At 41.8% G+C, this 27673-nt stretch overlaps 1 protein-coding gene across 1 annotated transcript in view; it reads right to left on the bottom strand.

The window, feature by feature from the left end:
- LOC128703896 (longitudinals lacking protein, isoforms H/M/V) overlaps positions 1-24210 on the bottom strand; it is a gene marked incomplete at its 3' end in the record, with an annotated part of 38947 nt that extends 14737 nt beyond the window's left edge. Inside the window, 8 exon segments of the mRNA XM_070104920.1 lie at positions 4354-4461; positions 5088-5200; positions 15330-15545; positions 18314-18392; positions 18725-18805; positions 20436-20540; positions 21969-22131; positions 24084-24210. Coding sequence (XP_069961021.1) covers positions 4354-4461; positions 5088-5200; positions 15330-15545; positions 18314-18392; positions 18725-18805; positions 20436-20540; positions 21969-22127 — 861 coding nt within the window.
- Positions 24211-27673: the final 3463 nt, after the last annotated feature.

Here is a 27673-nt window from a genome sequence, read left to right as displayed (position 1 = left end):
CATTCATAAAGCATTTTAAACTTTATTAACCCTCTCAGGGTCCAGACCCCTGATCTGAAATTTGCTCTCGGAAAAGAGGAAGGTGGCAACAACAAGTAAGAGGGAGGTGAAAGTGTATAAACTAAGGGAGGAGGAAGTTCGGGCGAGATATAAGCGACTATTGGCAGAAAGGTGGGCTAGTGCAAAGATGAGTAGTGGGGGGGTTGAAGAGGGTTGGAATAGTTTTAAAAATGCAGTATTAGAATGTGGGGCAGAAGTTTGTGGTTATAGGAGGGTGGGGGCAGGAGGAAAGAGGAGTGATTGGTGGAATGATGAAGTAAAGGGTGTGATAAAAGAGAAAAAGGTAGCTTATGAGAGGTTTTTACAAAGAAGTGTTTTAAGAAAAACAGAGTATATGGAGAGTAAAAGAAAGGTGAAGAGAGTGGTGAGAGAGTGCAAAAGGAGAGCAGATGATAGAGTGGGAGAGGCACTGTCAAGAAATTTTACTGAAAACAAGAAAAAAATTTGGAGTGAGTTAAACAAGTTAAGAAAGCCTAGGGAAAGTATGGATTTGTCAGTTAAAAACAGAGTAGGGGAGTTAGTAGATGGGGAGATGAGGTATTAGGTAGATGGCGAGAATATTTTGAGGAACTTTTAAATGTTGAGGAAGAAAGGGAGGCAGTAATTTCATGAACTGGTCAGGGAGGTATACCATCTTTTAGGAGTGAAGAAGAGCAGAATGTAAGTGTGGTGGAGGTACGTGAGGCATTACGTAGAATGAAAGGGGGTAAAGCAGCTGGAACTGATGGGATCATGACAGAAATGTTAAAAGCAGGGGGGCATATAGTGTTGGAGTGGTTGGTATTTTTGTTAATAAATGTATGAAAGAGGGGAAGGTACCTAGGGATTGGCAGAGAGCATGTATAGTCCCTTTATATAAAGGGAAAGGGGACAAAAGAGATTGTAAAAATTATAGAGGAATAAGTTTACTGAGTATACCAGGAAAAGTATACGGTAGGGTTATAATTGAAAGAATTAGAGGTAAGACAGAATGTAGGATTGCGGATGAGCAGGGAGGTTTCAGAGTGGGTAGGGGATGTGTAGATCAAGTGTTTACATTGAAGCATATATGTGAACAGTATTTAGATAAAGGTAGGGAAGTTTTTATTGCATTTATGGATTTAGAAAAGGCATATGATAGAGTGGACAGAGGAGCAATGTGGCAGATGTTGCAAGTACGTATATGGAATAGGTGGTAAGTTACTAAATGCTGTTAAGAGTTTTTATGAGGATAGTGAGGCTCAGGTTAGGGTGTGTAGAAGAGAGGGAGAATACTTCCCGGTAAAAGTAGGTCTTAGACAGGGATGTGTAATGTCACCATGGTTGTTTAATATATTTATAGATGGGGTTGTAAAAGAAGTAAATGCTAGGGTGTTCGGGAGAGGGGTGGGATTAAATTATGGGGAATCAAATTCAAAATGGAAATTGACACAGTTACTTTTTGCTGATGATACTGTGCTTATGGGAGATTCTAAAGAAAAATTGCAAAGGTTAGTGGATGAGTTTGGGAGTGTGTGTAAAGGTAGAAAGTTGAAAGTGAACATAGAAAAGAGTAAGGTGATGAGGGTATCAAATGATTTAGATAAAGAAAAATTGGATATCAAATTGGGGAGGAGGAGTATGGAAGAAGTGAATGTTTTCAGATACTTGGGAGTTGACGTGTCAGCAGATGGATTTATGAAGGATGAGGTTAATCATAGAATTGATGAGGGAAAAAAGGTGAGTGGTGCGTTGAGTTATATGTGGAGTCAAAAAACGTTATCTATGGAGGCAAAGAAGGGAATGTATGAAAGTACAGTAGTACCAACACTCTTATATGGATGTGAAGCTTGGGTGGTAAATGCAGCAGCGAGGAGACGGTTGGAGGCAGTGGAGATGTCCTGTCTAAGGGCAATGTGTGGTGTAAATATTATGCAGAAAATTCGGAGTGTGGAAATTAGGAAAAGGTGTGGAGTTAATAAAAGCATTAGTCAGAGGGCAGAAGAGGGGTTGTTGAGGTGGTTTGGTCATTTGGAGAGAATGGATCAAAGTAGAATGACATGGAAAGCATATAAATCTATAGGGGAAGGAAGGCGGGGTAGGGGTCATCCGCGAAAGGGTTGGAGAGAGGGGGTAAAGGAGGTTTTGTGGGCGAGGGGCTTGGACTTTCAGCAAGCGTGCATGAGCATGTTAGATAGGAGTGAATGGAGACGAATGGTACTTGGGACCTGACGATCTGTTGGAGTGTGAGCAGGGTAATATTTAGTGAAGGGATTCAGGGAAACCGGTTATTTTCATATAGTCGGACTTGAGTCCTGGAAATGGGAAGTACAATGCCTGCACTTTATAGGAGGGGTTTGGGATATTGGCGGTTTGGAGGGATATGTTGTGTATCTTTATACGTATATGCTTCTAAACTGTTGTATTCTGAGCACCTCTGCAAAAACAGTGATAATGTTTGAGTGTGGTAAAAGTGTTGAATGATGATGAAAGTATTTTCTTTTTGGAGATTTTCTTTCTTTTTTGGGTCACCTGCCTCGGTGGGAGACGGCCGACTTGTTGAAAAAAAAAAAAATATGAAATGACAGAGAATCTTTTTCCAAAGGTAACGAAGCCAAAAGCATGATATTTGATGGAAAACTTATTGAATTATGCTCTCACAAAGTTAGCGATCATGGCAATATTGATGCATCGGCGATTTTGAGTCCAATTTTAGGCCAATTCCATTGATCCAGTCGACCTTCTTAGCTATTTCACTAGTATGCCATCCATTCAAGAAACTGCCCATTTAACGACTTCAACTACCCAATATAGTGATCAGAAATCAGTACAGTGGAACCTCAAAAATCGAACTGCTCCCAACTCAACCAATTATGTAAGTGTATTTTTGTAAGTGCTTTTATAAGTGTATTTTTGAGGGTCTTAAATGGACTAATCTAATTTACATTATTCCTGATGGGAATAAATTCGTTCGGTAGTGGCACTCGAACAGCCTTCTGGACCAAAGAAAGTTCGATTTTTGAGGTTCCACTGTAATTTGGCCAATTTCACACAAAATTACAAAACTACCATGTTAAAAAATAGAGTCCAGAATAAACAATATAGACATTCCTGACACTAAAAAAAAACATTTCCTCTATTCATCAGTTACGTCCCCCAGGCCTCTCCTTTATTACGCTTGCTTTCCATTTTGAATTTTTATTCACATAAAAAATAGATTTACTATTATGTAGACTATTGCATTATTGTAATAAATGCATAAATAATGTCAGTACATTCGTGAACTCGTATTAGACTGACCAGTTGGACATGTATTGGAAGTGTGACATAATTCGTGTCCTCTGGAATATCAACAAAAATCAAGCATTTGTACTACTTTGAACTCAGTTTCAAGCTACTTTCAGTCCTGAAACAAATCAAAATCAACTCTATTTCTGTAATATATTTTCCATTCTATCAAATTATACCAAGAAACAGAGAATACAACCATAAAAACTATCCAAAAATACACCGCAAAGTCACTATTGTAAACCAAATACACGGTCAGTATTTTTCCTATCATGCACTGTGTGCTGCAGAATTTTTTTATATGATGCACACTTACCACATAGACTGATTCTGTGTGTGATGAATGGTTTAGAAAACTGATAAGTTGAAGAATTGAGACACTTATGCAACACATGAGAATCTTTATTGAAGAAACGTTTTGCCACTCAGTGGCTTCATCAGTCCAATACAAAGCAGAAGGTATAAGGAGAGGAGGAGTTTGAGGTAATCAGTCCCTCAGCCTGGAGTCGATGTGTTCAGTCCATCACTGATTCTGTCGTATCTAGGCCCAAATTTACTGCTCACCACTTATCTAAGTGAACTGAGCTCATCATGTAGCACTACAGCACAGATCTTGAGCTCAAAGCCATAGTACTACAGCACAGACCTCAAAAGGGTTAAATTAGAAAGCAAATATTTTTTATTTACCAGTTTTGTCCTAACTTTTGCTTCAATAACCTCTAATTCTGATAGAAGCCAAAAGGAGGCTTATCACCGGTAATGATAAAATTGAAAAAAATTCTTATCAGAGATTTATGCAAAAGAAAAAGCTTCTAACTTTGTTCTTAAGCAGTTCAATTCTGTTCTATATTTGGGATGTTGCAGCTCAGAGGGTCACCTGAAATGTGACGTCAGTACGTACCTAGCCAGACAACGACTGAATGGACGATGGTGAATGTGTTTCCTTTGCTGGGTCACCCTACCTTGATGGGAGAAGGTCAGTGTGCTTAAAATAAATCCACTGGACATTTAAACATCACAAAGTGTTATTCAAACACCGGCACATACCTGGAGGGAGACGGCGTCATCAGCGGATGTATGTTCCTCGGCCGATCCGTCACCTTGGATGTACTCGCCACTAAACAGCACCTCACCCATGCTCACATCTTCACTTAGCTATATGCAAGCACAAAGATGCAATAAATGGTTTTCAAAGCCGACATGTTGAAGAATGAGACACTTATGCAACATACGGAAATCTTTATTGAGGACACTTTTTGCCACACACCGGCTTTATCAACCCTATACAAAGATACAATACAGGAGGACCCCACATACACCGCACTTATTTTTGGAGTTTCATGTTTTTGCCGGCTTTCAATTGAGCCGTTTACACGCGCCGGTGATAATTTCCAGAGCATGGATTTCTTTTTTTCAGTTAATGCATCTCATCTGATAGCTATACTGTATACTACCATGTACATACATGTACTTGTAGAAATAATTATTATTATTATTATTATTTAACCCTTAAACTGTCCAAACAGATCTATTTTCACATGCGTAGTGCTCCAAAAGTAGCTCTATGTTTTTTTACATATTTTCAATATGTAACAAAAAAACGTAGATCAAAGTTTTTTTTGCACGTTTTCAAATGTAAAAAAAAACAAAAAGAAGATTTACATTTTTTTACATAATTTCAAATGTTGAAAAAACGTAGATCTACATTTGGACAGTTTAAAGGTTAACTGTCTTTGAAAGAGTGGAATAATGTAGGTTATTAAGAGGATGGGCTGACTCACCTTGACTATGTGAGTGGATGCTAAATCATCCACAGTAGAGAGCTGGATATCCTCGGGTTGGATAAGGATATGCTCGCCATTACCATCCACTTTCCCTGTTTTGATCTCCACCCCTGTAATAAATGTCATAATTTACTTTTTATTACTATCTGTGAAAAGAGAAACTTTCTTTTTTCTTTTTGGGCCACTCTGCCTTGGTGGGATATGGCCGGTTTGTTGACAAAAAATGTTTTTTAAACATGATAGCCGTCTCCCACTGAGGCCAGGTGACCCAAAAAAGAAACACTTTCACCATCATTTACACTATCACTGTCTTGCCAGAGGCTCGTAGATATGTTTTTTATTTTTATACTATATACAAAAATTGTCATAAATGCCCACACAAATTATACAATGTCTATGTTTTTAAACATGACTAGGAGGCAGAACACATGTTGTGGGATTTGAATATTTTCACTTGTGAGATCACCCAGCGTTTAGCAATAAATAGCAAATGCAACCTCGCTTAAACCTGTAAATGGTCCAAGCAGATCTACGTTCACATGTGTAGTGCTACAAAAGTAGATCTATGTTTTTTTTTACATATTTTCAAATATAACAAAAAAAAAAAAGTAGATCAAAGTTTTTTTTACACATTTTCAAATGTAAAAAAAACAAAAAGAAGATCTACTTTTTTTACATACTTTCAAATGTTGAAAAAACGTATACCCCCGGTTAACGATATTTTTTCACTCCAGAAGTATGTTCAGGTGCCAGTACTGACCGAATTTGTTCCCATAAGAAATATTGTGAAGTAGATTAGTCCATTTCAGACCCCCAAACATACACGTACAAACGCACTTACATAAATACACTTACATAATTGGTCACATTCGGAGGTAATCGTTATGCGGGGGTCCACTGTATATACGTCTGGACCGTTTACGAGTTAAAAGCTAAAATAAAACTAACAAATAACTAATAACATGAACAGACAAGACAATGAACAAAGGAATGAGTTAAACGAGGATGTGCTTTAACAAACAGAAATTTTAAGAAATTTTCTTTTTTTTTATCCTTTTTGACATACTGCCTGTCTCCCACTGAGGCAGGTGACCTGAAAAATAAGAAAACTATGAAGTTTTTCTTCCTTTTACATATATTAATTTTCAGGAATTATATGATGAACAAATTACTGAAGACAAGACACTATGAGCATGGCTCTACTGCTGTAGCTACAGATACAGTTGACCCTCGAACAACGTGGTGGTTAGAGGTGCCGAACCCCCGCACAGTCAAAAATCCACGTGTAACTTTTGACTCCCCAAAAAATTAACTACTAATAGCCTACTACTGACTGGAAGCCTTACTGATAACACAAACAATAAATTAACATATTTTTGTATGTTATATGTATTACATGTATATATGTACTGTATATGTACTATTGTAGGTAGTAGGTTGGTAGACAGCAACCACCCAGGGAAGTACTACCATCCTGTGGTAGTAGGCTGGTAGACAGCAACCACCCAGGGAGGTACTACCATCCTGTGGTAGTAGGTTGGTAGACAGCAACCACCCAGGGAGGTACTACCATCCTGTGGTAGTAGGTTGGTAGACAGCAACCACCCAGGGAAGTACTACCATCCTGTGGTAGTAGGTTGGTAGACAGCAACCACCCAGGGAGGTACTACCATCCTGTGGTAGTAGGTTGGTAGACAGCAACCACCCAGGGAAGTACTACCATCCTGTGGTAGTAGGCTGGTAGACAGCAACCACCCAGGGAGGTACTACCATCCTGTGGTAGTACGTTGGTAGACAGCAACCACCCAGGGAGGTACTACCATCCTGTGGTAGTAGGCTGGTAGACAGCAACCACCCAGGGAGGTACTACCATCCTGTGGTAGTAGGTTGGTAGACAGCAACCACCCAGGGAGGTACTACCATCCTGTGGTAGTAGGCTGGTAGACAGCAACCACCCAGGGAAGTACTACCATCCTGTGGTAGTAGGCTGGTAGACAGCAACCACCCAGGGAGGTACTACCATCCTGTGGTAGTAGGTTGGTAGACAGCAACCACCCAGGGAGGTACTACCATCCTGTGGTAGTAGGTTGGTAGACAGCAACCACCCAGGGAGGTACTACCATCCTGTGGTAGTAGGCTGGTAGACAGCAACCACCCAGGGAAGTACTACCATCCTGTGGTAGTAGGCTGGTAGACAGCAACCACCCAGGGAAGTACTACCATCCTGTGGTAGTAGGTTGGTAGACAGCAACCACCCAGGGAGGTACTACCATCCTGTGGTAGTAGGTTGGTAGACAACAACCACCCAGGGAGGTACTACCATCCTGTGGTAGTAGGCTGGTAGACAGCAACCACCCAGGGAAGTACTACCATCCTGTGGTAGTAGGTTGGTAGACAGCAACCATCCAGGGAGGTACTACCATCCTGTGGTAGCAGGTTGGTAGACAACAACCACCCAGGGAGGTACTACCATCCTGTGGTAGTAGGTTGGTAGACAGCAACCACCCAGGGAAGTACTACCATCCTGTGGTAGTAGGTTGGTAGACAGCAACCACCCAGGGAGGTACTACCATCCTGTGATAGTAGGTTGGTAGACAGCAACCACCCAGGGAGGTACTACCATCCTGTGGTAGTAGGTTGGTAGACAGCAACCAACCAGGGAGGTACTACCATCCTGCCAAGTGAGTGTAAAACGAAAGCCTGTAATTGTTTTACATGATGGTAGGATTGCTGGTGTCTTTTGTCTGTCTCATAAACATGCAAGATTACAGGTATGTCTTGCTACTTCTACTTACACTTAGGTCACACTACACATACATGTACACGTTTATTTATACACACTAATCTGAGTTTTCTTTGATTTTATCTTAATAGTTCTTGGTCTTATTACTTTTCCTTTTATATCCATGGGGAAGTGAAATAAGAATCTTTCCTCCGTAAGCCATGCGTGTTGTAAAAGTCAACTAAAATGCTGGGAACAATGGGCTAGTAACCCCTTTTCCTGTAAATATTACTAAAAAGAATAAGAAGAAAATTGTCAAAGTGGGAAGTCTGAATGTGTGTGGATGTTGTGCAATAGTATTAAAATGTGGGGCAGAAGTTTGTGGTTATAGGAGGGTGGGGGCAGGAGGAAAGAGGAGTGATTGGTTGAATGATGAAGTAAAGGGTGTGATAAAAGAGAAAAAGTTAGCTTATGAGAGGTTTTTACAAAGCAGAAGTGTTATAAGAAGAGCAGAGTATATGGAGAGTAAAAGAAAGGTGAAGAGAGTGGTGAGAGAGTGCAAAAGGAGAGCAGATGATAGAGTGGGAGAGGCACTGTCAAGAAATTTTAATGAAAATAAGAACAAATTTTGGAGTGAGTTAAACAAGTTAACCCTTTGACTGTCGAAACCCCCAATCCTGAGGTGTCTCCTGGTGTCGCAAAATTTAAAAAACAAAATTATTTTTTCTCATGAAATGATAGAGAATCTTTTCCCGATTGTAATGACACCAAAAAAACGAAATTTGATGGAAAACTGACGGAATTATGCTCTTGCGAAGTTAGAGACCTTGGCGCTGTTTACAAATCGGCGATTTCGCCCACTTTGAGCCCTATTTTCGGCTAATTCCATTGTTCCAGTCGCCCAAGCTCATAGCTATTTCTTTAGAACTCCACTTTTTCTATCGATTGAGTACAAGAAACTGCCCATTTACCGATTTCAACTGCCTAATAATGTGGTCAGAAATTTGCAATTTGGCCAATTTCACGAAAACTAAAAAATATGACAATTTCAAAATAAGGTCCAGAATGAACAATGCAGACATTCCTGGCTCTAAAATAACATTTTCTTTGCTCATCAGTCATGTCTCCAGGCCCCTCTGATATTACTCTTGCTTTCTATTTTGAATTTTTATTCAAACAAAAAATAGAAGACTTACTATTATGCAGACTACTGCAATACTGTAATAATTGTATAAATAACATCAACCCATTCATGACTGCATATTAGAATGGCTAGGTGGACATTTATTGGACAATGGCATCATTTGTTTACTTTTGAACATTGGCAAAAATCAAACATTTCCCCTACTTTGAGCTCCATTTCTAGGTTCTTTTTATAGTAAAATCAATCAAAATCACCTCTACTTCTATAATATGTCTTCCATTCTATCAAATGAGACCAAGAAAACGAGAATACAACCATAAATACTATACGAAAATAGACCACAAAGTCGGCATTTTAATTAAAAAAAAACGGTCGGAGTTTTTTTTTCTCATTATGCACTGCGTGCTCCAGGATTTTTTTTATATGGTGCACACTGACCAAACAGACCCATTCTCTCACATGTGGGCCTACCAGCTTTCTCCTGCTTGATTTGAAGCCGCTAGAATTTATGAGTATATATACGTCAAACACGGTACCTCGTAAGACGTATATATACGGCCGCGACAGTCAAAGGGTTAAGAAAGCCTAGGGAACGTATGGATTTGTCAGTTAAAAACAGAGTAGGGGAGTTAGTAGATAGGGAGAGGGAGGTATTAGGAAGATGGCGAGAATATTTTGAGGAACTTTTAAATGTTGAGGAAGAAAGGGAGGCAATAATTTCATGCACTGGCCAGGGAGGTATACCATCTTTTAGGAGTGAAGAGCAGAATGTAAATGTGGGGGAGGTACGTGAGGCATTACATAGAATGAAAGGGGGTAAAGCAGCTGGAACTGATGGGATAAGATAAGATAAGATAAGATAAGATTTCATTCGGATTTTTAACCCCGGAGGGTTAGCCACCCAGGATAACCCAAGAAAGTCAGTGCGTCATCGAGGACTGTCTAACTTATTTCCATTGGGGTCCTTAATCTTGTCCCCCAGGATGCGACCCACACCAGTCGACTAATACCCAGGTACCTATTTGCTGCTAGGTGAACAGGACAACAGGTGTAAGGAAACGTGTCGAAATGTTTCCACCCGCCGGGAATCGAACCCGGGCCCTCCGTGTGTGAAGCGGGAGCTTTAGCCACCAGGCCACCGGGCCACCGATCATGACAGAAATGTTAAAAGCAGGGGGGGGGATATAATGTTGGAGTGGTTAGTATTTTTGTTTAATAAATGTATGAAAGAGGGGAAGGTACCTAGGGATTGGTGGAGAGTATGTATAGTCCCTTTATATAAAGGGAAGGGGAACAAAAGAGATTATAAAAATTAGAGGGGAATAAGTTTACTGAGTATACCAGGAAAAGTGTACGGTAGGGTTATTATTGAAAGAATTAGAGGTAAGACAGAATGTAGGATTACGGATGAGCAAGGAGGTTTCAGAGTGGGTAGGGGATGTGTAGATCAAGTGTTTACATTGAAGCATATATGTGAACAGTATTTAGATAAAGGTAGGGACGTTTTTATTGCATTTATGGATTTAGAAAAGGCATATGATAGAGTGGATAGGGGAGCAATGTGGCAGATGCTGCTAGTATATGGAATAGGTGGTAAGTTACTAAATGCTGTAAAGAGTTTTTATGAGGATAGTGAGGCTCAGGTTAGGGTGTGTAGAAGAGAGGGAGAATACTTCCCGGTAAAAGTAGGTCTTAGACAGGGATGTGTAATGTCACCATGGTTGTTTAATACATTTATAGATGGGGTTGTAAAAGAAGTAAATGCTAGGGTGTTTGGGAGAGGGGTGGAATTAAATTATGGGGAATCGAATACAAAATGGGAATTGACACAGTTACTTTTTGCTGATGATACTGTACTTACCTGGAGTTTACCTGGAGAGAGTTTCGGGGGTCAACGCCCCCGCGGCCCGGTCTGTGACCAGGCCTCCTGGTGGATCAGCGCCTGATCAACCAGGCTGTTGCTGCTGGCTGCACGCAAACCAACGTACGAGCCACAGCCCGGCTGATCAGGAACTGACTTTAGGTGCTTGTCCAGTGCCAGCTTGAAGACTGCCAGGGGTCTGTTGGTAATCCCCCTTATGTGTGCTGGGAGGCAGTTGAACAGTCTCGGGCCCCTGACACTTATTGTATGGTCTCTTAACGTGCTAGTGACACCCCTGCTTTTCATTGGGGGGATGGTGCATCGTCTCCCGAGTCTTTTGCTTTCGTAGTGAGTGATTTTCGTGTGCAAGTTCGGTACTAGTCCCTCTAGGATTTTCCAGGTGTATATAATCATGTATCTCTCCCTCCTGCGTTCCAGGGAATACAGGTTTAGAAACCTCAAGCGCTCCCAGTAATTGAGGTGTTTTATCTCCGTTATGCGCGCCGTGAAAGTTCTCTGTACATTTTCTAGGTCGGCAATTTCACCTGCCTTGAAAGGTGCTGTTAGAGTGCAGCAATATTCCAGCCTAGATAGAGCAAGTGACCTGAAGAGTGTCATCATGGGCTTGGCCTCCCTAGTTTTGAAGGTTCTCATTATCCATCCTGTCATTTTTCTAGCAGATGCGATTGATACAATGTTATGGTCCTTGAAGGTGAGATCCTTCGACATAATCACTCCCAGGTCTTTGACGTTGGTGTTTCGCTCTATTTTGTGGCCAGAATTTGTTTTGTACTCTGATGAAGATTTAATTTCCTCATGTTTACCATATCTGAGTAATTGAAATTTCTCATCGTTGAACTTCATATTGTTTTCTGCAGCCCACTGAAAGATTTGGTTGATGTCTGCCTGGAGCCTTGCAGTGTCTGCAATGGAAGACACTGTCATGCAGATTCGGGTGTCATCTGCAAAGGAAGACACGGTGCTGTGGCTGACATCCTTGTCTATGTCGGATATGAGGATGAGGAACAAGATGGGAGCTAGTACTGTGCCTTGTGGAACAGAGCTTTTCACCGTAGCTGCCTCGGACTTTACTCTGTTGACGACTACTCTCTGTGTTCTGTTAGTGAGGAAATTATAGATCCATCGACCGACTTTTCCTGTTATTCCTTTAGCGCGCATTTTGTGCGCTATTACGCCATGGTCACACTTATGGGAGATTCTAAAGAAAAATTGTAAAGGTTAGTGGATGAGTTTGGGAGTGTGTGTAAAGGTAGAAAGTTGAAAGTGAACATAGAAAAGAGTAAGGTGATGAGGGTATCAAATGATTTAGATAAAGAAAAATTGGATATCAAATTGGGGAGGAGGAGTATGGAAGAAGTGAATGTTTTCAGATACTTGGGAGTTGACATGTCAGCAGATGGATTTATGAAGGATGAGGTTAATCATAGAATTGATGAGGGAAAAAAGGTGAGTGGTGCGTTGAGGTATATGTGGAGTCAAAAAACGTTATCTATGGAGGCAAAGAAGGGAATGTATGAAAGTAAAGTAGAACCAACACTCTTATATGGGTGTGAAGCTTGGGTTGTGAATGCAGCAGCGAGGAGGCAGTTGGAGGCAGTGGAGATGTCCTGTCTAAGGGCAATGTGTGGTGTAAATATTATGCAAAAAATTTGGAGTGTGGAAACTAGGAGAAGGTGTGGAGTTAATAAAAGTATTAGTCAGAGGGCTGAAGAGGGGTTGTTGAGGTGGTTTGGTCATTTAGAGAGAATGGATCAAAGTAGAATGACATGGAGAGCATCTAAATCTGTAGGAGAAGGAAGGCGGGGTAGGGGTTGTCCTCGAAAAGGATGGAAGGAAGGGGTAAGGGAGGTTTTGTGGGTGAAGGGCTTGGACTTCCAGCAAGCGTGCATGAGTGTGTTCGATAGGAGTGAATGGAGACGAATGGTATTTGGGACCTGACGAGCTCTTGGAGTGTGAGCAGGGTAATATTTAGTGAAGGGACTCAGGGAAACCGGTTATTTTTATATAGCCGGACTTGTATCCTGGAAATGGGAAGTACAATGCCTGCATTCTAAAGGAGGGGTTCGGGATATTAGCAGTTTGGAGGGATATGTTGTGTATCTTTATACGTATATGCTTCTGAACTGTTGTGTTCTGAGCACCTCTGCAAAAACAGTGATTATGTGTGAGTGAGGTGAAAGTGTTGAGTGAGGTGAAAGTGTTGAATGATAATGAAAGTATTTTCTTTTTGGGGATTTTCTTTCTTTTTGGGTCACCCTGCCTCGGTGGGAGACGGCCGACTTGTTGAAAAAAAAAAAAAATGTACTGTATTCTCCATCACTCCGTCACTGTCTTGCCAGAGGCATGCTTACACTACAGTTATAAAACTGAAACATTAACACCCCTCCTTCAGAGTGCCGGCACTGTACTTCCCATCTCCAGGAATCATGTCTGGCCTAAAGGTTTCCCTGGATCCCTTCATAAATGTTACCTTGCTTACACTCCAACACCACGACAAGTCCTAAAAACCATTTGCCTCCATACATATTGAGGTAAAAGAAGTACAAGGATGGAGGGAGAAGTGAATACAGAGGAAGGGGAAGAAACGGATAAATTGGTAAGTGGTGTCAGGAGATGAAAAACTAAAGTGCAAGGTGGAGAGAGAAAATTTAATGAATTCATAGTCATTTTCAGATCAGCCGGGCTGTGAGCACACGCTGGACTGCACGCAGCCACCACCAACAGCCTGATCAGCTGGGCTGTGGTGTGCACGCTGGACTGCACACAGCCACCACCAACAGCTTGATCAGGTGGGCTGTGGTGCACATGTTGGACTGCATGCAGCCACCAGCAACAGCTTGATCAGGCAGGCTGTGGTGTGCACACTGGACTGCACACAGCCACCAGCAACAGCTTGATCAGGCGGGCTGTGGTGTGCACATTGGACTGCACACAGCCACCAGCAACAGCTTGATCAGGCGGGCTGTGGTGCGCATGCTGGACTGCATGCAGCCACCAGCAACAGCTTCAGCAGAGACTGGGCTGTGGGGGGAAAGTGACTCTCAGAACAGTCTACAGGTAATCAGGTCCCCCGGTTAACACCTGGATCGGATAGCCTCAAAATCGGATAACGCCTTGCTTTGGTGTAAAAAAAATTGGCTCAGATAACGCCTAAAAACTCGGTTAGGAGTTTTCGTCCCGAACGTATCTGCTGGGCGCCATGAGCGGGCCCAGCCAGTAACCCAGTCTACCAGAAGTGTGCCAATGTTTACAAAGCCAGTGAGGACGATTCTGATTGTACATGCTATATATTTTGTATTATTCCATTGTTTTTGGTGCTTGTAACTGCTAAATAAGCCACTATAGGCCTCAAGAAAGCTTCAAGTTCCAGCCCTATGGTAAAGAATGTGAGAAACACAAATAATTTAAGAAAAAGTTTGTAGAAAAATATGAAAGTGATGGTGGTAGAGGGTGGTAGTGGTTGTGATGGTGGTAGAGGGTGGTAGTGGTGGTGGTAGAGGGTAGTGGTGGTGGTGGTGGTAGAGGGTGGTAGTGGTTGTGATTGTGGTATGGTATGATAAGGCATGGTGAGACTACCAGTTCTGACAAAAAAAGCGGCTGAAAAATATGTGCAGGACTTTAAGGGGTATATGGGGGCTGAAAAATTAAAACCGCGCAAGTGTTCAATTGTGACGAAACAGGTCTGTTTAGGAAGAAAATGCCAAACAGGACCTACATTACTCAGGAGAAAAAAGCACTCCCGGGACACAAGCCAGAAAAGGACTTGTTACCTGAAGCTTTTATGGAGGGGGATTCCCATTCCAAACAGAACACCTTCATCCTCTGCCTTCCTCCCGTCTCATCACTCATCAACAAGTCCACAATAAAGGTAAGTGTGATGTTATTATTGTTTTATTCTTCATGCATCATTGTTTTCTGTGTAGGGAAATATATATTTCATGTAAAAAAATTATTTTGTTTAATACTTTTGGGTATATGTAACGGATTAATTGGATTTCCATTATTTGTTATGGGGAAAATTAATTCGGTTAAAGGATAAATCGGTAAAAGGCTAGCTCTCTGGAATGGATTAAAGGCGTTAACCGAGGGTCCGCTGTATACTTATTATTGTGGTAATTTATTCAGCTATTGTATAAGTGATAGTGATGCATAATAAATATACAGAATAAAATGGCACAATACCTTGACTGGAACAATACGCAAATACCTGCACATAGGAGAATGACAGTTGTGATGATGCTTTGGTCCAACTTGGGGGTGACTAGTTAATGGTTCAAGTCGGACCAAAACATTATCATGAGTTTCGTTATCTTGTGTGTGGGTATTTGTTTTATAGTGAATATATTTCTTTGGGTTGCCCTACCTTGGTGCTTAATGTCCAATATAGTAAAAAAATATTAAAAAAATGCACAAGTCTCTAAAATATTTTAGTCAAGATATAAAATGATTTCAACTTTTCTAAAAACATATAAATGAGCTCCTGCAGCTTACCAACAGTACTTGCTGTAGTGACTCTGTGTGTGTGTGGCTGGCTGTGTTGTTGTGCCGACAGCACGGCGGACGATGTTATGACTGGAGCATCGCTCATAATAGCCACAGAGCTCTGAGAATTCTCTCCTGGGGTTAGAGAGGAGACGGGAGGCTCCGAGTCAGCAGCAGTAACTTCCAGTTCAACCATACTTTCGTCTTCAAGGCATATTTCATTGTCTGAAAGAAGTGAATGATTGATTCAACTTTAAAGAAATAATTTTCTGCTTGTCTGTTCTACTTGTAAGATAAGATAAGATAAGATAAGATTTCGTTCGGATTTTTAACCCCAGAGGGTTAGCCACCCAGGATAACCCAAGAAAGTCAGTGCGTCATCGAGGACTGTCTAACTTATTTCCATTGTGGTCCTTAATCTTGTCCCCCAGGATGCGACCCACACCAGTCGACTAACACCCAGGTACCTATTTGCTGCTAGGTGAACAGGACAACAGGTGTAAGGAAACGTGTCGAAATGTTTCCACCCGCCGGGAATCGAACCCGGGCCCTCCGTGTGTGAAGCGGGAGCTTTAGCCACCAGGCCACCGGGCCACTTGACTTGTAAGGCCCAAATTTGTTGTTTGCATACCTTTAATGTCCTTATACAGGAGGGCCCTGATTTACAGCACTTCAATTTACAGCACTTTTCTTTACAGCACTTTTCTTTACAGCACTTTTCTTTACAGCACTTTTCTTTACAGCACTTTTCTTTACAGCACTTTTCTTTACAGCACTTTTCTTTACAGCACTTTTCTTTACAGCACTTTTCTTTACAGCACTTTTCTTTACAGCACTTTGCTTTGCAGTGCTTCACTTTACATCATTTTGCTAATACAACGGTTTTCAATTATAGTTATTCTTCATTTATTCAGACTTCCTACAATAAATATATTCACCACTCACTGTAAGCTAAGGACAAAAATGTCGTAAGTAATGTGATAAGATAAGATAAGATAAGATTTCATTTGGATTTTTAACCCCGGAGGGTCAGCCACCCAGGATAACCCAAGAAAGTCAGTGCGTCATCGAGGACTGTCTAACTTATTTCCATTGTGGTCCTTAATCTTGTCCCCCCAGGATGCCACCCACACCAGTCCACTAACACCCAGGTACCTATTTGCTGCTAGGTGAACAGGACAACAGGTGTAAGGAAACGTGTCGAAATGTTTCCACCCGCCGGGAATTGAATCCGGGCCCTCTGTGTGTGAAGCGGGATCTTTAGCCACCAGGCCACCGAGCCACCATGTGTGTGTGTACTGTATATGCAGATTTTAGGCCTAGCTTTATTTCACACTTAATATATGATAGTGTAAACATGCTATCAGGCTTTTATATGCATTTGAAAGTGGAAAAAGGTTATGATTTACTTTACAGTGATTTTCGATTTACAGCAGTCGCCCAGAACCTAACCTGCTGTATAAGTGGGTTACTAACTGTATTTTTTTTTTAACAAGTCTGTTGTCTCCCACCTAGGAAGGGTGACCCAAAAAGAAAGAAAATCCCCAAAAAGAAAATACTTTCATCATCATTCAACACTTTCACCTCACTCATACATAATCACTGTACAGTGGAACCTCAAAAATCGAACTGCTCCCAACACAACCAATTATGTAAGTGTATTTTTGTAAGTGCTTTTATAAGTGTATTTTTAAGGGTCTGAAATGGACTAATCTAATTTACATTATTCCTGATGGGAATAAATTCATTCGGTAAAGGCACTCGAACAGACTTCTGGACCGAAGAAAGTTCGATATTTGAGGTTCCACTGTATATAATAAAAAAATAATTACTGCCATTGTAACCATAAGTTTAATTTTAGCTTGCTTGAAATGCTCTGCATAACCAAGGGCTTTCTGCATGCACAACCAAATGTCACCCATCTCTGTACGAACATTGTATCACATGGAAACAAATCTTTGACTTCTGACTAGCAAATCATATTTAACGAATAATCTACAATACAGGTGGCCCCACAACAAGGCCTGGTCTCAGACCGAGCCGTGGGGGCATTGACCCCCAAAACTCTCTCCAGGTCACCATACAAATGCAGTACAGTGGACCCCCGGTTAACGATATTTTTTCACTCCAGAAGTATGTTCAGGTGCCAGTACTGACCGAATTTGTTCCCATAAGAAATATTGTGAAGTAGATTAGTCCATTTCAGACCCCCAAACATACACGTACAAACGCAATTACATAAATACACTTACATAATTGGTCACATTCGGAGGTGATTGTTATGCGGGGGTCCACTGTACATTGCAAACACCCACACTAACAAACATACACCAAGCCTCAGTGCAAACAAACCTGACAAACACATTTAACTTACAGATGAGTCGAGTGTATAGAAAGTAATACTACAGACAATAATACTTTTATTTTCTATATGCTCAACTCATCTGTTTGTCGGCTATGGACCTCTGCATTTTTATACAGTACAATAGATCAAAAAGTAAAAATAAGTTTGCTTGGTAAATTATTCATTTATTGTCATTCACATAAGACGTCCCTTCTTGGAAATATAAACACATATGCAGTTTAATTTGATCCTTTATTGACAACGTTTTGCCCACACAATGGGCTTTTTCAAGTCACAAACAGATCTGTTTGTGACTTGAAAAAGCCCACTGTGTGGGCAAAACGTTGTCAATAAAGGATCACATTAAACTGCATATGTGTTTGTGTTTCCATTGTGTCGGTATTTTATACCATTTATTTTCAACGTCCCTTCTTACAGACAAGTTGTGTTCTTGTCTTCTAACTTACAGACAAGTTGTGTTCTTGTCTTCTAACTTACAGACAAGTTGTGTTCTTGTCTTCTAACTTACAGACAAGTTGTGTTCTTGTCTTCTAACTTACAGCTAAGTTGTGTTCTTGAATTTAGAGCTTCTCAAATGATATGAAAATAAACACGTGTTCAAACAATTGTGAATGCCGGTGATTATTACCTTCATTTTCATGTGTAATGTCCTCGTGGTTAACTCCAACTTTCCTTGCTGACTCAGCAATGACAGAATCCAATTGCGCCTGAAATTATACAGGAAGACATTAAATAGTAGAACCCCTGTATCCGTGGGATAATTTCCAAGTAAATAAGTGAATAGTACGAGTTTATTCTATCAATAAATGTACTACAGTACTGTATGATGGTGACATTTCAACTTTATGATGGTGTGATAACTGAAGTAGCACCATCATCCTTACACTTATGTCAAAACAGCTATTGAATGACTGTTGGTGGTGTCACCCCACCTAGGAGGGAACTGAACAAGTGATGGTGAATGTGTTTCTTTCACTGGTTCACTATATCTTTATGGGAAACAGATGTGACAACAACAAAAAATAGACCTGATACTTACAGGAAGTTCAACGAGTCCCTTAACCTTGAGTACCTTGGCAAGTTCAATAACATGCGGCAGAAGGTCAGGCAGGACATTCACCTGTAAATGTCAAGAAAAACATAATTCCACTTTTTTTTTTAGAAAAATCATGGGTCCAGAGACTGTACCTCAACAGTATAGAGGTACATAATAGGTCCACAGACTGTACCTCAACAGTACAGAGGTACATAATGGGTCTACAGACTGTACCTCAACAGTACAGAGGTACTATATAATGGGTCCACAGACTGTGCCTCAACAATGCAGAGGTACATAATAGGTCCACAGACTGTACCTCAACAGTACAGAGGTACATAATAGGTCCAAAGACTGTGCCTCAACAATGGAAAGGTACATAATGGGTCCACAGATTGGGCTGCAAAGTATTGATAGCTTGAAGTATGTAAGTAATTCATTACAGTGGTAATGAACTATTGATATGTTTATATCCAGTCACAATTGTAATGAGTTATTCATGCAGACATTAATGTTATTTATTACAGTAACAAATATTTCATAATTTTTAAAATATTAGTTGAAAGCTTACATATTATATTACAGGTACAACACCGATTTTTTGGACACTGATGGTCTGTAACCATATAAATTTACAAGCAAGAACTTGAAATTTCTGTGGCAGTGTATTTACCACCAAACTGTATGTCACTTATCCAACCCCAAGACCAAGGAATACTGTGCTCTCTAAAGGCGGAAAATCAGTAATCCGGAAAGGCTTTGGAACCAAACGTCCAGAAAATCGATGCTGTACCTGTTGTAACTCACAATCATCAATGGACTGAAAACTTATCTAATGTTCCCTGTCCAAATTGTCAGTTAGTTGTGAATTTTTGCAGCCATGATACTGTGGGATGGTAACAGATTCTTATTCCAGGGAAATAATAAATTCAAGAGTAGATACAGTGATACCTCGGTATACGACAAGCTCCCAACTCAAACAATTATGTAAGTTTATTATTGCTTTTGTAAGTGTATTTTTCAGGGTCTGAAACGGATTAATCTACTTTACATTATTCCTTATGGGAACAAATTCGTTTGGTATTCAAACAGATCAGAACACTAACAGCCTTCTGGAACGAATTAGGGTCGCATACCGAGGTACCACTGTACTTGGAAGTGTTTATCATAAAGCTTACAAAATAATCTCCCACCATATAATACCTTCACAGCTTAGGCCTAGTTATGTCTACTCAAAATACAGCGCATAAATAAAGGATTGCTGACTATACACAAACTGAAAACCCAATAATTATAAATTCTATGAACATTTAAAAATATACAGGCTATTACTATTTTCAATATTATTATAATACTCAATCAAAAGGGATAATTCATGTGAAAAGTCAACTAGTAAGGTAATTTTAGTACAGAAGATGTTAGAGTAGCAATGTCAAAACAAACATGTACAGTATATGTATTTCTATTTTTTTTAACACACCAGCCGTATCCCACCGAGGTAGGGTGACCCAAAAAGAAAAACAAAAGTTTTCCTTTTTAAATTTAGTAATTTATAGAAGGGGTTACTAGCCCCTTGCTTCCGGCATTTTAGTTGCTTCTTACGACATGCAAGGCTTATGGAAGAATTCTTTTCCACTTCCCCATCAAGGTATATTTCTATATGTTAGACTAATAGTGCATGAAGAAGACATGATGCAACAGTTGAGGATCCCACCTGTCCACGGTACATGTAGGCGATGATGACTTGTAATGCATCAAAGTCAGCGCCTGGAAACACTACCACCATTGGACGTTCTTCGCTAACTTCCTCAAACATTTTCTGATAAAATGCCAAGCTCAGTTAATACAAATAATCTATCAATAATTGATGTTAAGACAGTTATCAAGATCACCTTACAAATAATACATTCACCATTACTGACCCTCTAGCTTCCTTCCCAGAAATACATGATGCAGTGACCCACTGAACAGCAGCATCACTGCTTACAAACACCACACTCTGTACCTCCAGATCTCAAGCCTGGTGAACTGTTACCTGAATCCTTTCATAGATATTATCATGCTCACACTCCAACGGTATCTCAAATAACTTCAAACACCTTGCCCACAGTCAGCGGCAGACCTACATTTTTGGAGCCCTGAAGCTTGAACTGTTATGGGGGCCCCTTCGCAACCCCTTCTCATACAGCAGACCCAAAAATTTTAAGCTATGTGGACTGAAGTCGCTTCTGGGACCCCTCCAGGATTAGGGGCCCTGAAGCTTGAACTGTTATGGGGGTTCCTTCTCATACAGTAGACCCAAAATTTTTAAGCAATGTGAACTAAAATTGCTTCTGGGGCCCCTCTGGGATTAGGGGCCCAAAAACTTAAGCTTCATTAGTTTCATAACAGATTCACCCCTACCCACAGTCACTCCAATTTACACACTGGATAATCAAGGCTTTAACTTACAAAATATACCTCCAACCCTACATCTACCATCCCATATATCTTTGATCTCTTTCACATTTATACATTCTCTTGATCAACCTATCTTTTGCTCCTTCCTTTCTACACTGACCAGACAATCTCAACTTCTATTCTGCTCTTCCATGTATGTATATGTATTTCAACCAGCATACTGTCTTTTAAACCATGGAACGGGTGGGGCTTCAACTCACCCCACCCATTTGCAATCGTTTTATTACGATTTCTTGAATCACACTGTCTTTTAATTTATTCATGTTTATTTTCTGCATAATATTTGCACACCTATATTGATCTCAGATACAATATTACCACTGCCTCCAAGCTGCCTTCTCAGTGCAATAGTTCAAGACCATGCATCACATGTATACGAAGGTACTGGCACCATTATACAGGTTAGTCCCACTTTACAATGGCTCATTTCACAACTTTTCACGTTAACGACCTTTTCAAAATTATGTAAAAAAATTAAAAAAATCTGAAAGCAAATTGAAAATACATGTAACAAAAAAAATTGCAATTCAGTAACACAGTAACATACAACAGCAAAGCCTGACTTACACATCCCACAAACAAACAAAACATTAAGGAATAAATTCGTTCACTAACCCGGATTTTGGCCATATGCCTCATATAACCCCTTCAGTGAACAAATTCCAAAAAGTTTGCTCCACTCATGCCAGATCAAGTAACTTTCACTCATAACATTAAAAATCAATTCCTTCTAAATGTGCACATTACATTTATGTACATTCAGTGAGGTACTGAGCATAAAACTTACTCGAAAGAAAGGGCTGAAGAAGGCTAAAATAATGCGATGAGCCTTGATGCTTCTGGCTCCTACAGAAATGGTCACATCGGTAAGTGTTGCCCCGGATAAGAAATGTGGCAACTGGCGACCAACATGTTCCCCCCAGTTCTGCCACAGCACCACCACCATCGCTCTGAAAGATAAACTGAGCCTTATTAGCCTTGTACTCCTAGTGCTCACCATTTTTTTTTACATTCCCATTGAGGTGGGTGACCCGATGAAACAAACACTTTCACTATCATTCATTCAGTCGTTGTTTTGTCAGAAAGGAACTGACATCACAGTGCAAAGAGATTTTGTTGGGATTTTTAACCCCGGAGGGTTAGCCACCCAAGATAACCCAAGAAAGTTAGTGTGTCATTGAGGGGACTTTCTGTCTTATTCCCATTGTGGTCCTTCAATTTTGTCCCCCAGGATGCAACCCACACCAGTCCATTAACACCCAGGTACCTACTTGCTGCTAGGTGAACACTGACAACATATGTAAGGAAACACACCCAATGTTCCCACCCTTGCCGAGGAACCCGCCACGGACACTCAGTATGAAGCCAGAGCGTTGCCGACCAAGCCACGGATCATGGACAGATGACCCTTCAAGCCCCAACATCTGCCACCCTTCCTTCAGAATGCTGGCAACGTAATCCCAACCTCCACGACTCAAGCCTAATCCATGACCAGACCTCATGGTGGATCAGGGACTGATCAACCAGGTTGTTACTGCTGGCCTCACGTAAACCAACGTAGGAACCACAGCCTGGCTGGTGAGGTACTGACTTTATGTGTCTGTCCAGGGGTCTTGAAGACAGCCTCCAGGCTGAGGGACTGACCACCTCAAAACTACGCCTTCAAGGGTGAGGGACTGATGACGTCGTCTTTACATCTCTACTGCTTCTGCTGGACGGTGCTCTGTGGCCTGGTGGCTAAAGCTCTCGTTTCACACAGTGAGTGTCCGGGTTCGATTCCCAGCGAGGGTAGAAACATTGGACATGTTTCCTTACACTGGTTGTCTATGTCCACCCATCAATAAAATAGGTACCTGGGTGTTAGTGGACCAGGATATGACCCACACCAGTCCACTAACACCCAGGATGTGACCCACACCAGTCCACTAACACCCAGGATGTGACCCACACCAGTCCACTAACACCCAGGATGTGACCTACACCAGTCCACTAACACCCAGGATGTGACCCACACCAGTCCACTAACACCCAGGATGTGACCCACACCAGTCCACTAACACCCAGGAGGTGACCCACACCAGTCCACTAACACCCAGGATGTGACCCACACCAGTCCACTAACACCCAGGATGTGACCCACACCAGTCCACTAACACCTAGGATGTGACCCACACCAGTCCACTAACACACAGGATGTGACCCACACCAGTCCACTAACACCCAGGATGTGACCCACACCAGTCCACTAGCACCCAGGATGTGACCCACACCAGTCCACTAACACCCAGGATGTGACCCCCACCATTCCACTAACACCCAGGATGTGACCCACACCAGTCCACTAACACCCAGGATGTGAGCCACACCAGTTCACTAACACCCAGGATGTGACCCACACCAGTCCACTAACACCCAGGATGTGACCCACACCAGTCCACTAACACCCAGGATGTGACCCACACCAGTCCACTAACACCCAGGATGTGACCCACACCAGTCCACTAACACCCAGGATGTGACCCAAACCAGTCCACTAACACCCAGGATGTGACCCACACCAGTCCACTAACACCCAGGATGTGACCCACACCAGTCCACTAACACCCAGGATGTGACCCACACCAGTCCACTAACACCCAGGATGTGACCCACACCAGTCCACTAACACCCAGGATGTGACCCACACCAGTCCACTAACACCCAGGATGTGACCCACACCAGTCCACTAACACCCAGGTACCTACGGGGTCACCTATGTAGGTTAAACGTCGCAGAATAAAGACACCTAAGTGTTGCACATATGTCTTACACATCATCCTGGGTAAGTTACACCTAAGTTGTTATCTAAGATCATTGTAATCATCCAGGTGTGTAAAATTATACTTAAAATTATCTTACTAACTTGAAGATTATCTTTCTTCTTAGACTTGTTGTTGTTGTTGGGTTTTAAGGGCCACTGTCAGCAACTTTGTGGGTTCTTGTTGTTGTTGGGTTTTAAGGGCCACTGTCAGCAACTTTGTGGGTTCTTGTTGTTGTTGGGTTTTAAGGGTCACTGTCAGCAACTTTGTGGGTTCTTGTTGTTGGGTTTTAAGGGCCACTGTCAGCGACTTTGTGGGTTCCTGTTGTTGTTGGGTTTTAAGGGCCACTGTCAGCAACTTTGTGGGTTCTTGTTGTTGTTGGGTTTTAAGGGTCACTGTCAACAACTTTGTGGGTTCTTGTTGTTGGGTTTTAAGGGCCACTGTCAGCGACTTTGTGGGTTCCTGTTGTTGTTGGGTTTTAAGGGCCACTGTCAGCAACTTTGTGGGTTCTTGTTGTTGTTGGGTTTTAAGGGCCACTGTCAGCAACTTTGTGGGTTCTTGTTGTTGTTGGGTTTTAAGGGTCACTGTCAGCAACTTTGTGGGTTCTTGTTGTTGGGTTTTAAGGGCCACTGTCAGCAACTTTGTGGGTTCTTGTTGTTGTTGGGTTTTAAGGGTCACTCAGCAACTTTGTGGGTTCTTGTTGTTGGGTTTTAAGGGCCACTGTCAGCAACTTTGTGGGTTCCTGTTGTTGTTGGGTTTTAAGGGTCACTATCAGCAACTTTGTGGGTTCTTGTTGTTGTTGCGTTTTAAGGGTCACTCAGCAACTTTGTGGGTTCTTGTTGTTGGGTTTTAAGGGCCACTGTCAGCAACTTTGTGGGTTCTTGTTGTTGTTGGGTTTTAAGGGCCACTGTCAGCAACTTTGTGGGTTCTTGTTGTTGTTGGGTCTTAAGGGCCACTGTCAACAACTTTGTGGGTTCTTGTTGTTGTTGGGTTTTAAGGGCCACAGTCAGCAACTTTGTGGGTTCTTCTTGTTGTTGGGTTTTAAGGGTCACTGTCAGCAACTTTGTGGGTTCTTGTTGTTGTTGGGTTTTAAGGGTCACTGTCGGCAACTTTCTGGGTTCTTGTTGTTGTTGGGTTTTAAGGGCCACTGTCAGCAACTTTGTGGGTTGTTGTTGGGTTTTAAAGGTCATTGTTGGCAACTTTATGGGTTCTTGTTGTTGTTGGGTTTTAAGGGTCACTGTCAGCAACTTTGTGGGTTCTTGTTGTTGTTGTTGGGTTTTATGGGCCACTGTCAGCAACTTTGTGGGTTCTTGTTGTTGGGTTTTAAGGGTCACTGTTAGCAACTTTGTGGGTTCTTGTTGTTGTTGAGTTGTTATCATCAGTCAGTACTTGTTACCAAGCCTAAGCCTGGCCACTACAACATCAGTCAGTACTTGTAACCAAGCCTAAGCCTCGCCACTACAACATCAGTCAGTACTTGTAACCAAGCCTAAGCCTGACCACTACAACATTAGTCAGTACTTGTAACCAAGCATAAGCCTGGCCACTACAACATCAGTCAGTACTTGTAACCAAGCCTAAGCCTGACCACTACAACATTAGTCAGTACTTGTAACCAAGCATAAGCCTGGCCACTACAATATTAGTCAGTACTTGTAACCAAGCCTAAGCCTGGCCACTACAACATCAGTCAGTACTTGTAACCAAGCATAACCCTGGCCACTACAACATCAGTCAGTACTTGTAACCAAGCCTAAGCCTTGCCACTACAACATCAGTCAGTACTTGTAACCAAGCATAAGCCTGGCCACTACAATATCAGTCAGTATTTGTAACCAAGCCTAAGCCTGGCCACTACAACATCAGTCAGTACTTGTAACCAAGCATAAGCCTGGCCACTACAACATCAGTCAGTACTTGTAACCAAGCCTAAGCCTGGCCACTACAACATCAGTCAGTACTTGTTACCAAGCCTAAGCCTGGCCACTACAACATTAGTTAGTACTTGTAACCAAGCCTAAGCCTGGCCACTACAACATCAGTCAGTACTTGTAACCAAGCCTAAGCCTGGCCACTACAACATCAGTCAGTACTTGTAACCAAGCCTAAGCCTGGTCACTACAACATCAGTCAGTACTTGTAACCAAGCCTAAGCCTGGCCACTACAACATGAGTCAGTACTTGTAACCAAGCCTAAGCCTGGCCACTACAACATGAGTCAGTACTTGTTACCAAGCCTAAGCCTGGCCACTACAACATCAGTCAGTACTTGTAACCAAGCATAAGCCTGGCCACTACAACATCAGTCAGTACTTGTAACCAAGCCTAAGCCTGGCCACTACAACATCAGTCAGTACTTGTTACCAAGCCTAAGCCTGGCCACTACAACATCAGTCAGTAATGTAACCAAGCCTAAGCCTGGCCACTACAACATCAGTCAGTACTTGTAACCAAGCCTAAGCCTGGCCACTACAACATCAGTCAGTACTTGTAACCAAGCCTAAGCCTGACCACTACAACATTAGTCAGTACTTGTTACCAAGCCTAAGCCTGGCCACTACAACATCAGTCAGTACTTGTAACCAAGCCTAAGCCTGACCACTACAACATTAGTCAGTACTTGTTACCAAGCCTAAGCCTGGCCACTACAACATCAGTCAGTACTTGTAACCAAGCCTAAGCCTGACCACTACAACATCAGTCAGTACTTGTAACCAAACCTAAGCCTGGCCACTACAACATTAGTCAGTACTTGTAACCAAGCATAAGCCTGGCCACTACAACATTAGTCAGTACTTGTAACCAAGCCTAAGTCTGACCACTACAACATCAGTCAGTACTTGTAACCAAGCCTAAGTCTGACCACTACAACATCAGTCAGTACTTGTAACCAAGCCTAAGCCTGGCCACTACAACATCAGTCAGTACTTGTAACCAAGCCTAAGCCTGGCCACTACAACATCAGTCAGTACTTGTAACCAAGCCTAAGACTGGCCACTACAACATCAGTCAGTACTTGTAACTAAGCCTAAGCCTGGCCACTACAACATCAGTCAGTACTGGTAACCAAGCCTAAGCCTGGCCACTACAACATCAGTCAGTACTTGTAACCAAGCCTAAGCCTGACCACTGCAACATGAGTCAGTACTTGTAACCAAGCCTAAGCCTGGCCACTACAACATCAGTCAGTACTTGTAACCAAGCCTAAGTCTGGCCACTACAACATCAGTCAGTACTTGTAACCAAGCCTAAGCCAGGCCACTACAACATCAGTCAATCTGTTCACATTGCACGTTGCTCCATAAACATACTTATCTACGTTCATGTTATCATAGTGGGTTATAGATCTACTCAGGCTTCTAACTGCATTCCTATAACAATCATTTTCATTATTTACTTCTCTCCTAATATTATTCCTAATGCTAGACACAGTTATACCAAAGTTATATTCTACATTCTCCTTCTGGGTACTCTTCTTGGCTAACATATCAGAGTTGAAGACATAAGAACATAAGAACGAAGGAACACTGCAGAAGGCCTACTGGCCCATGCGAGGCAGGTCCAAGTCTCCTGAGGACTCCTATTATTTATGCTTCTTGATATGAAGCCAAGGATTCTGTTAGCTATATATGTTTGCTATACAAGAAATCACTCCTCCCTTTGGTTCTCTTGAGGAAATGGTATGGTGATGCCG

This window comes from Cherax quadricarinatus, chromosome 95, assembly GCF_038502225.1.
Source record: "Cherax quadricarinatus isolate ZL_2023a chromosome 95, ASM3850222v1, whole genome shotgun sequence".
NCBI classification, from domain to species: Eukaryota; Metazoa; Arthropoda; class Malacostraca; order Decapoda; family Parastacidae; genus Cherax; species Cherax quadricarinatus.
Note: the sequence above shows the minus strand (reverse complement) of the source record. Positions and strands in the feature narration are given on the sequence as shown.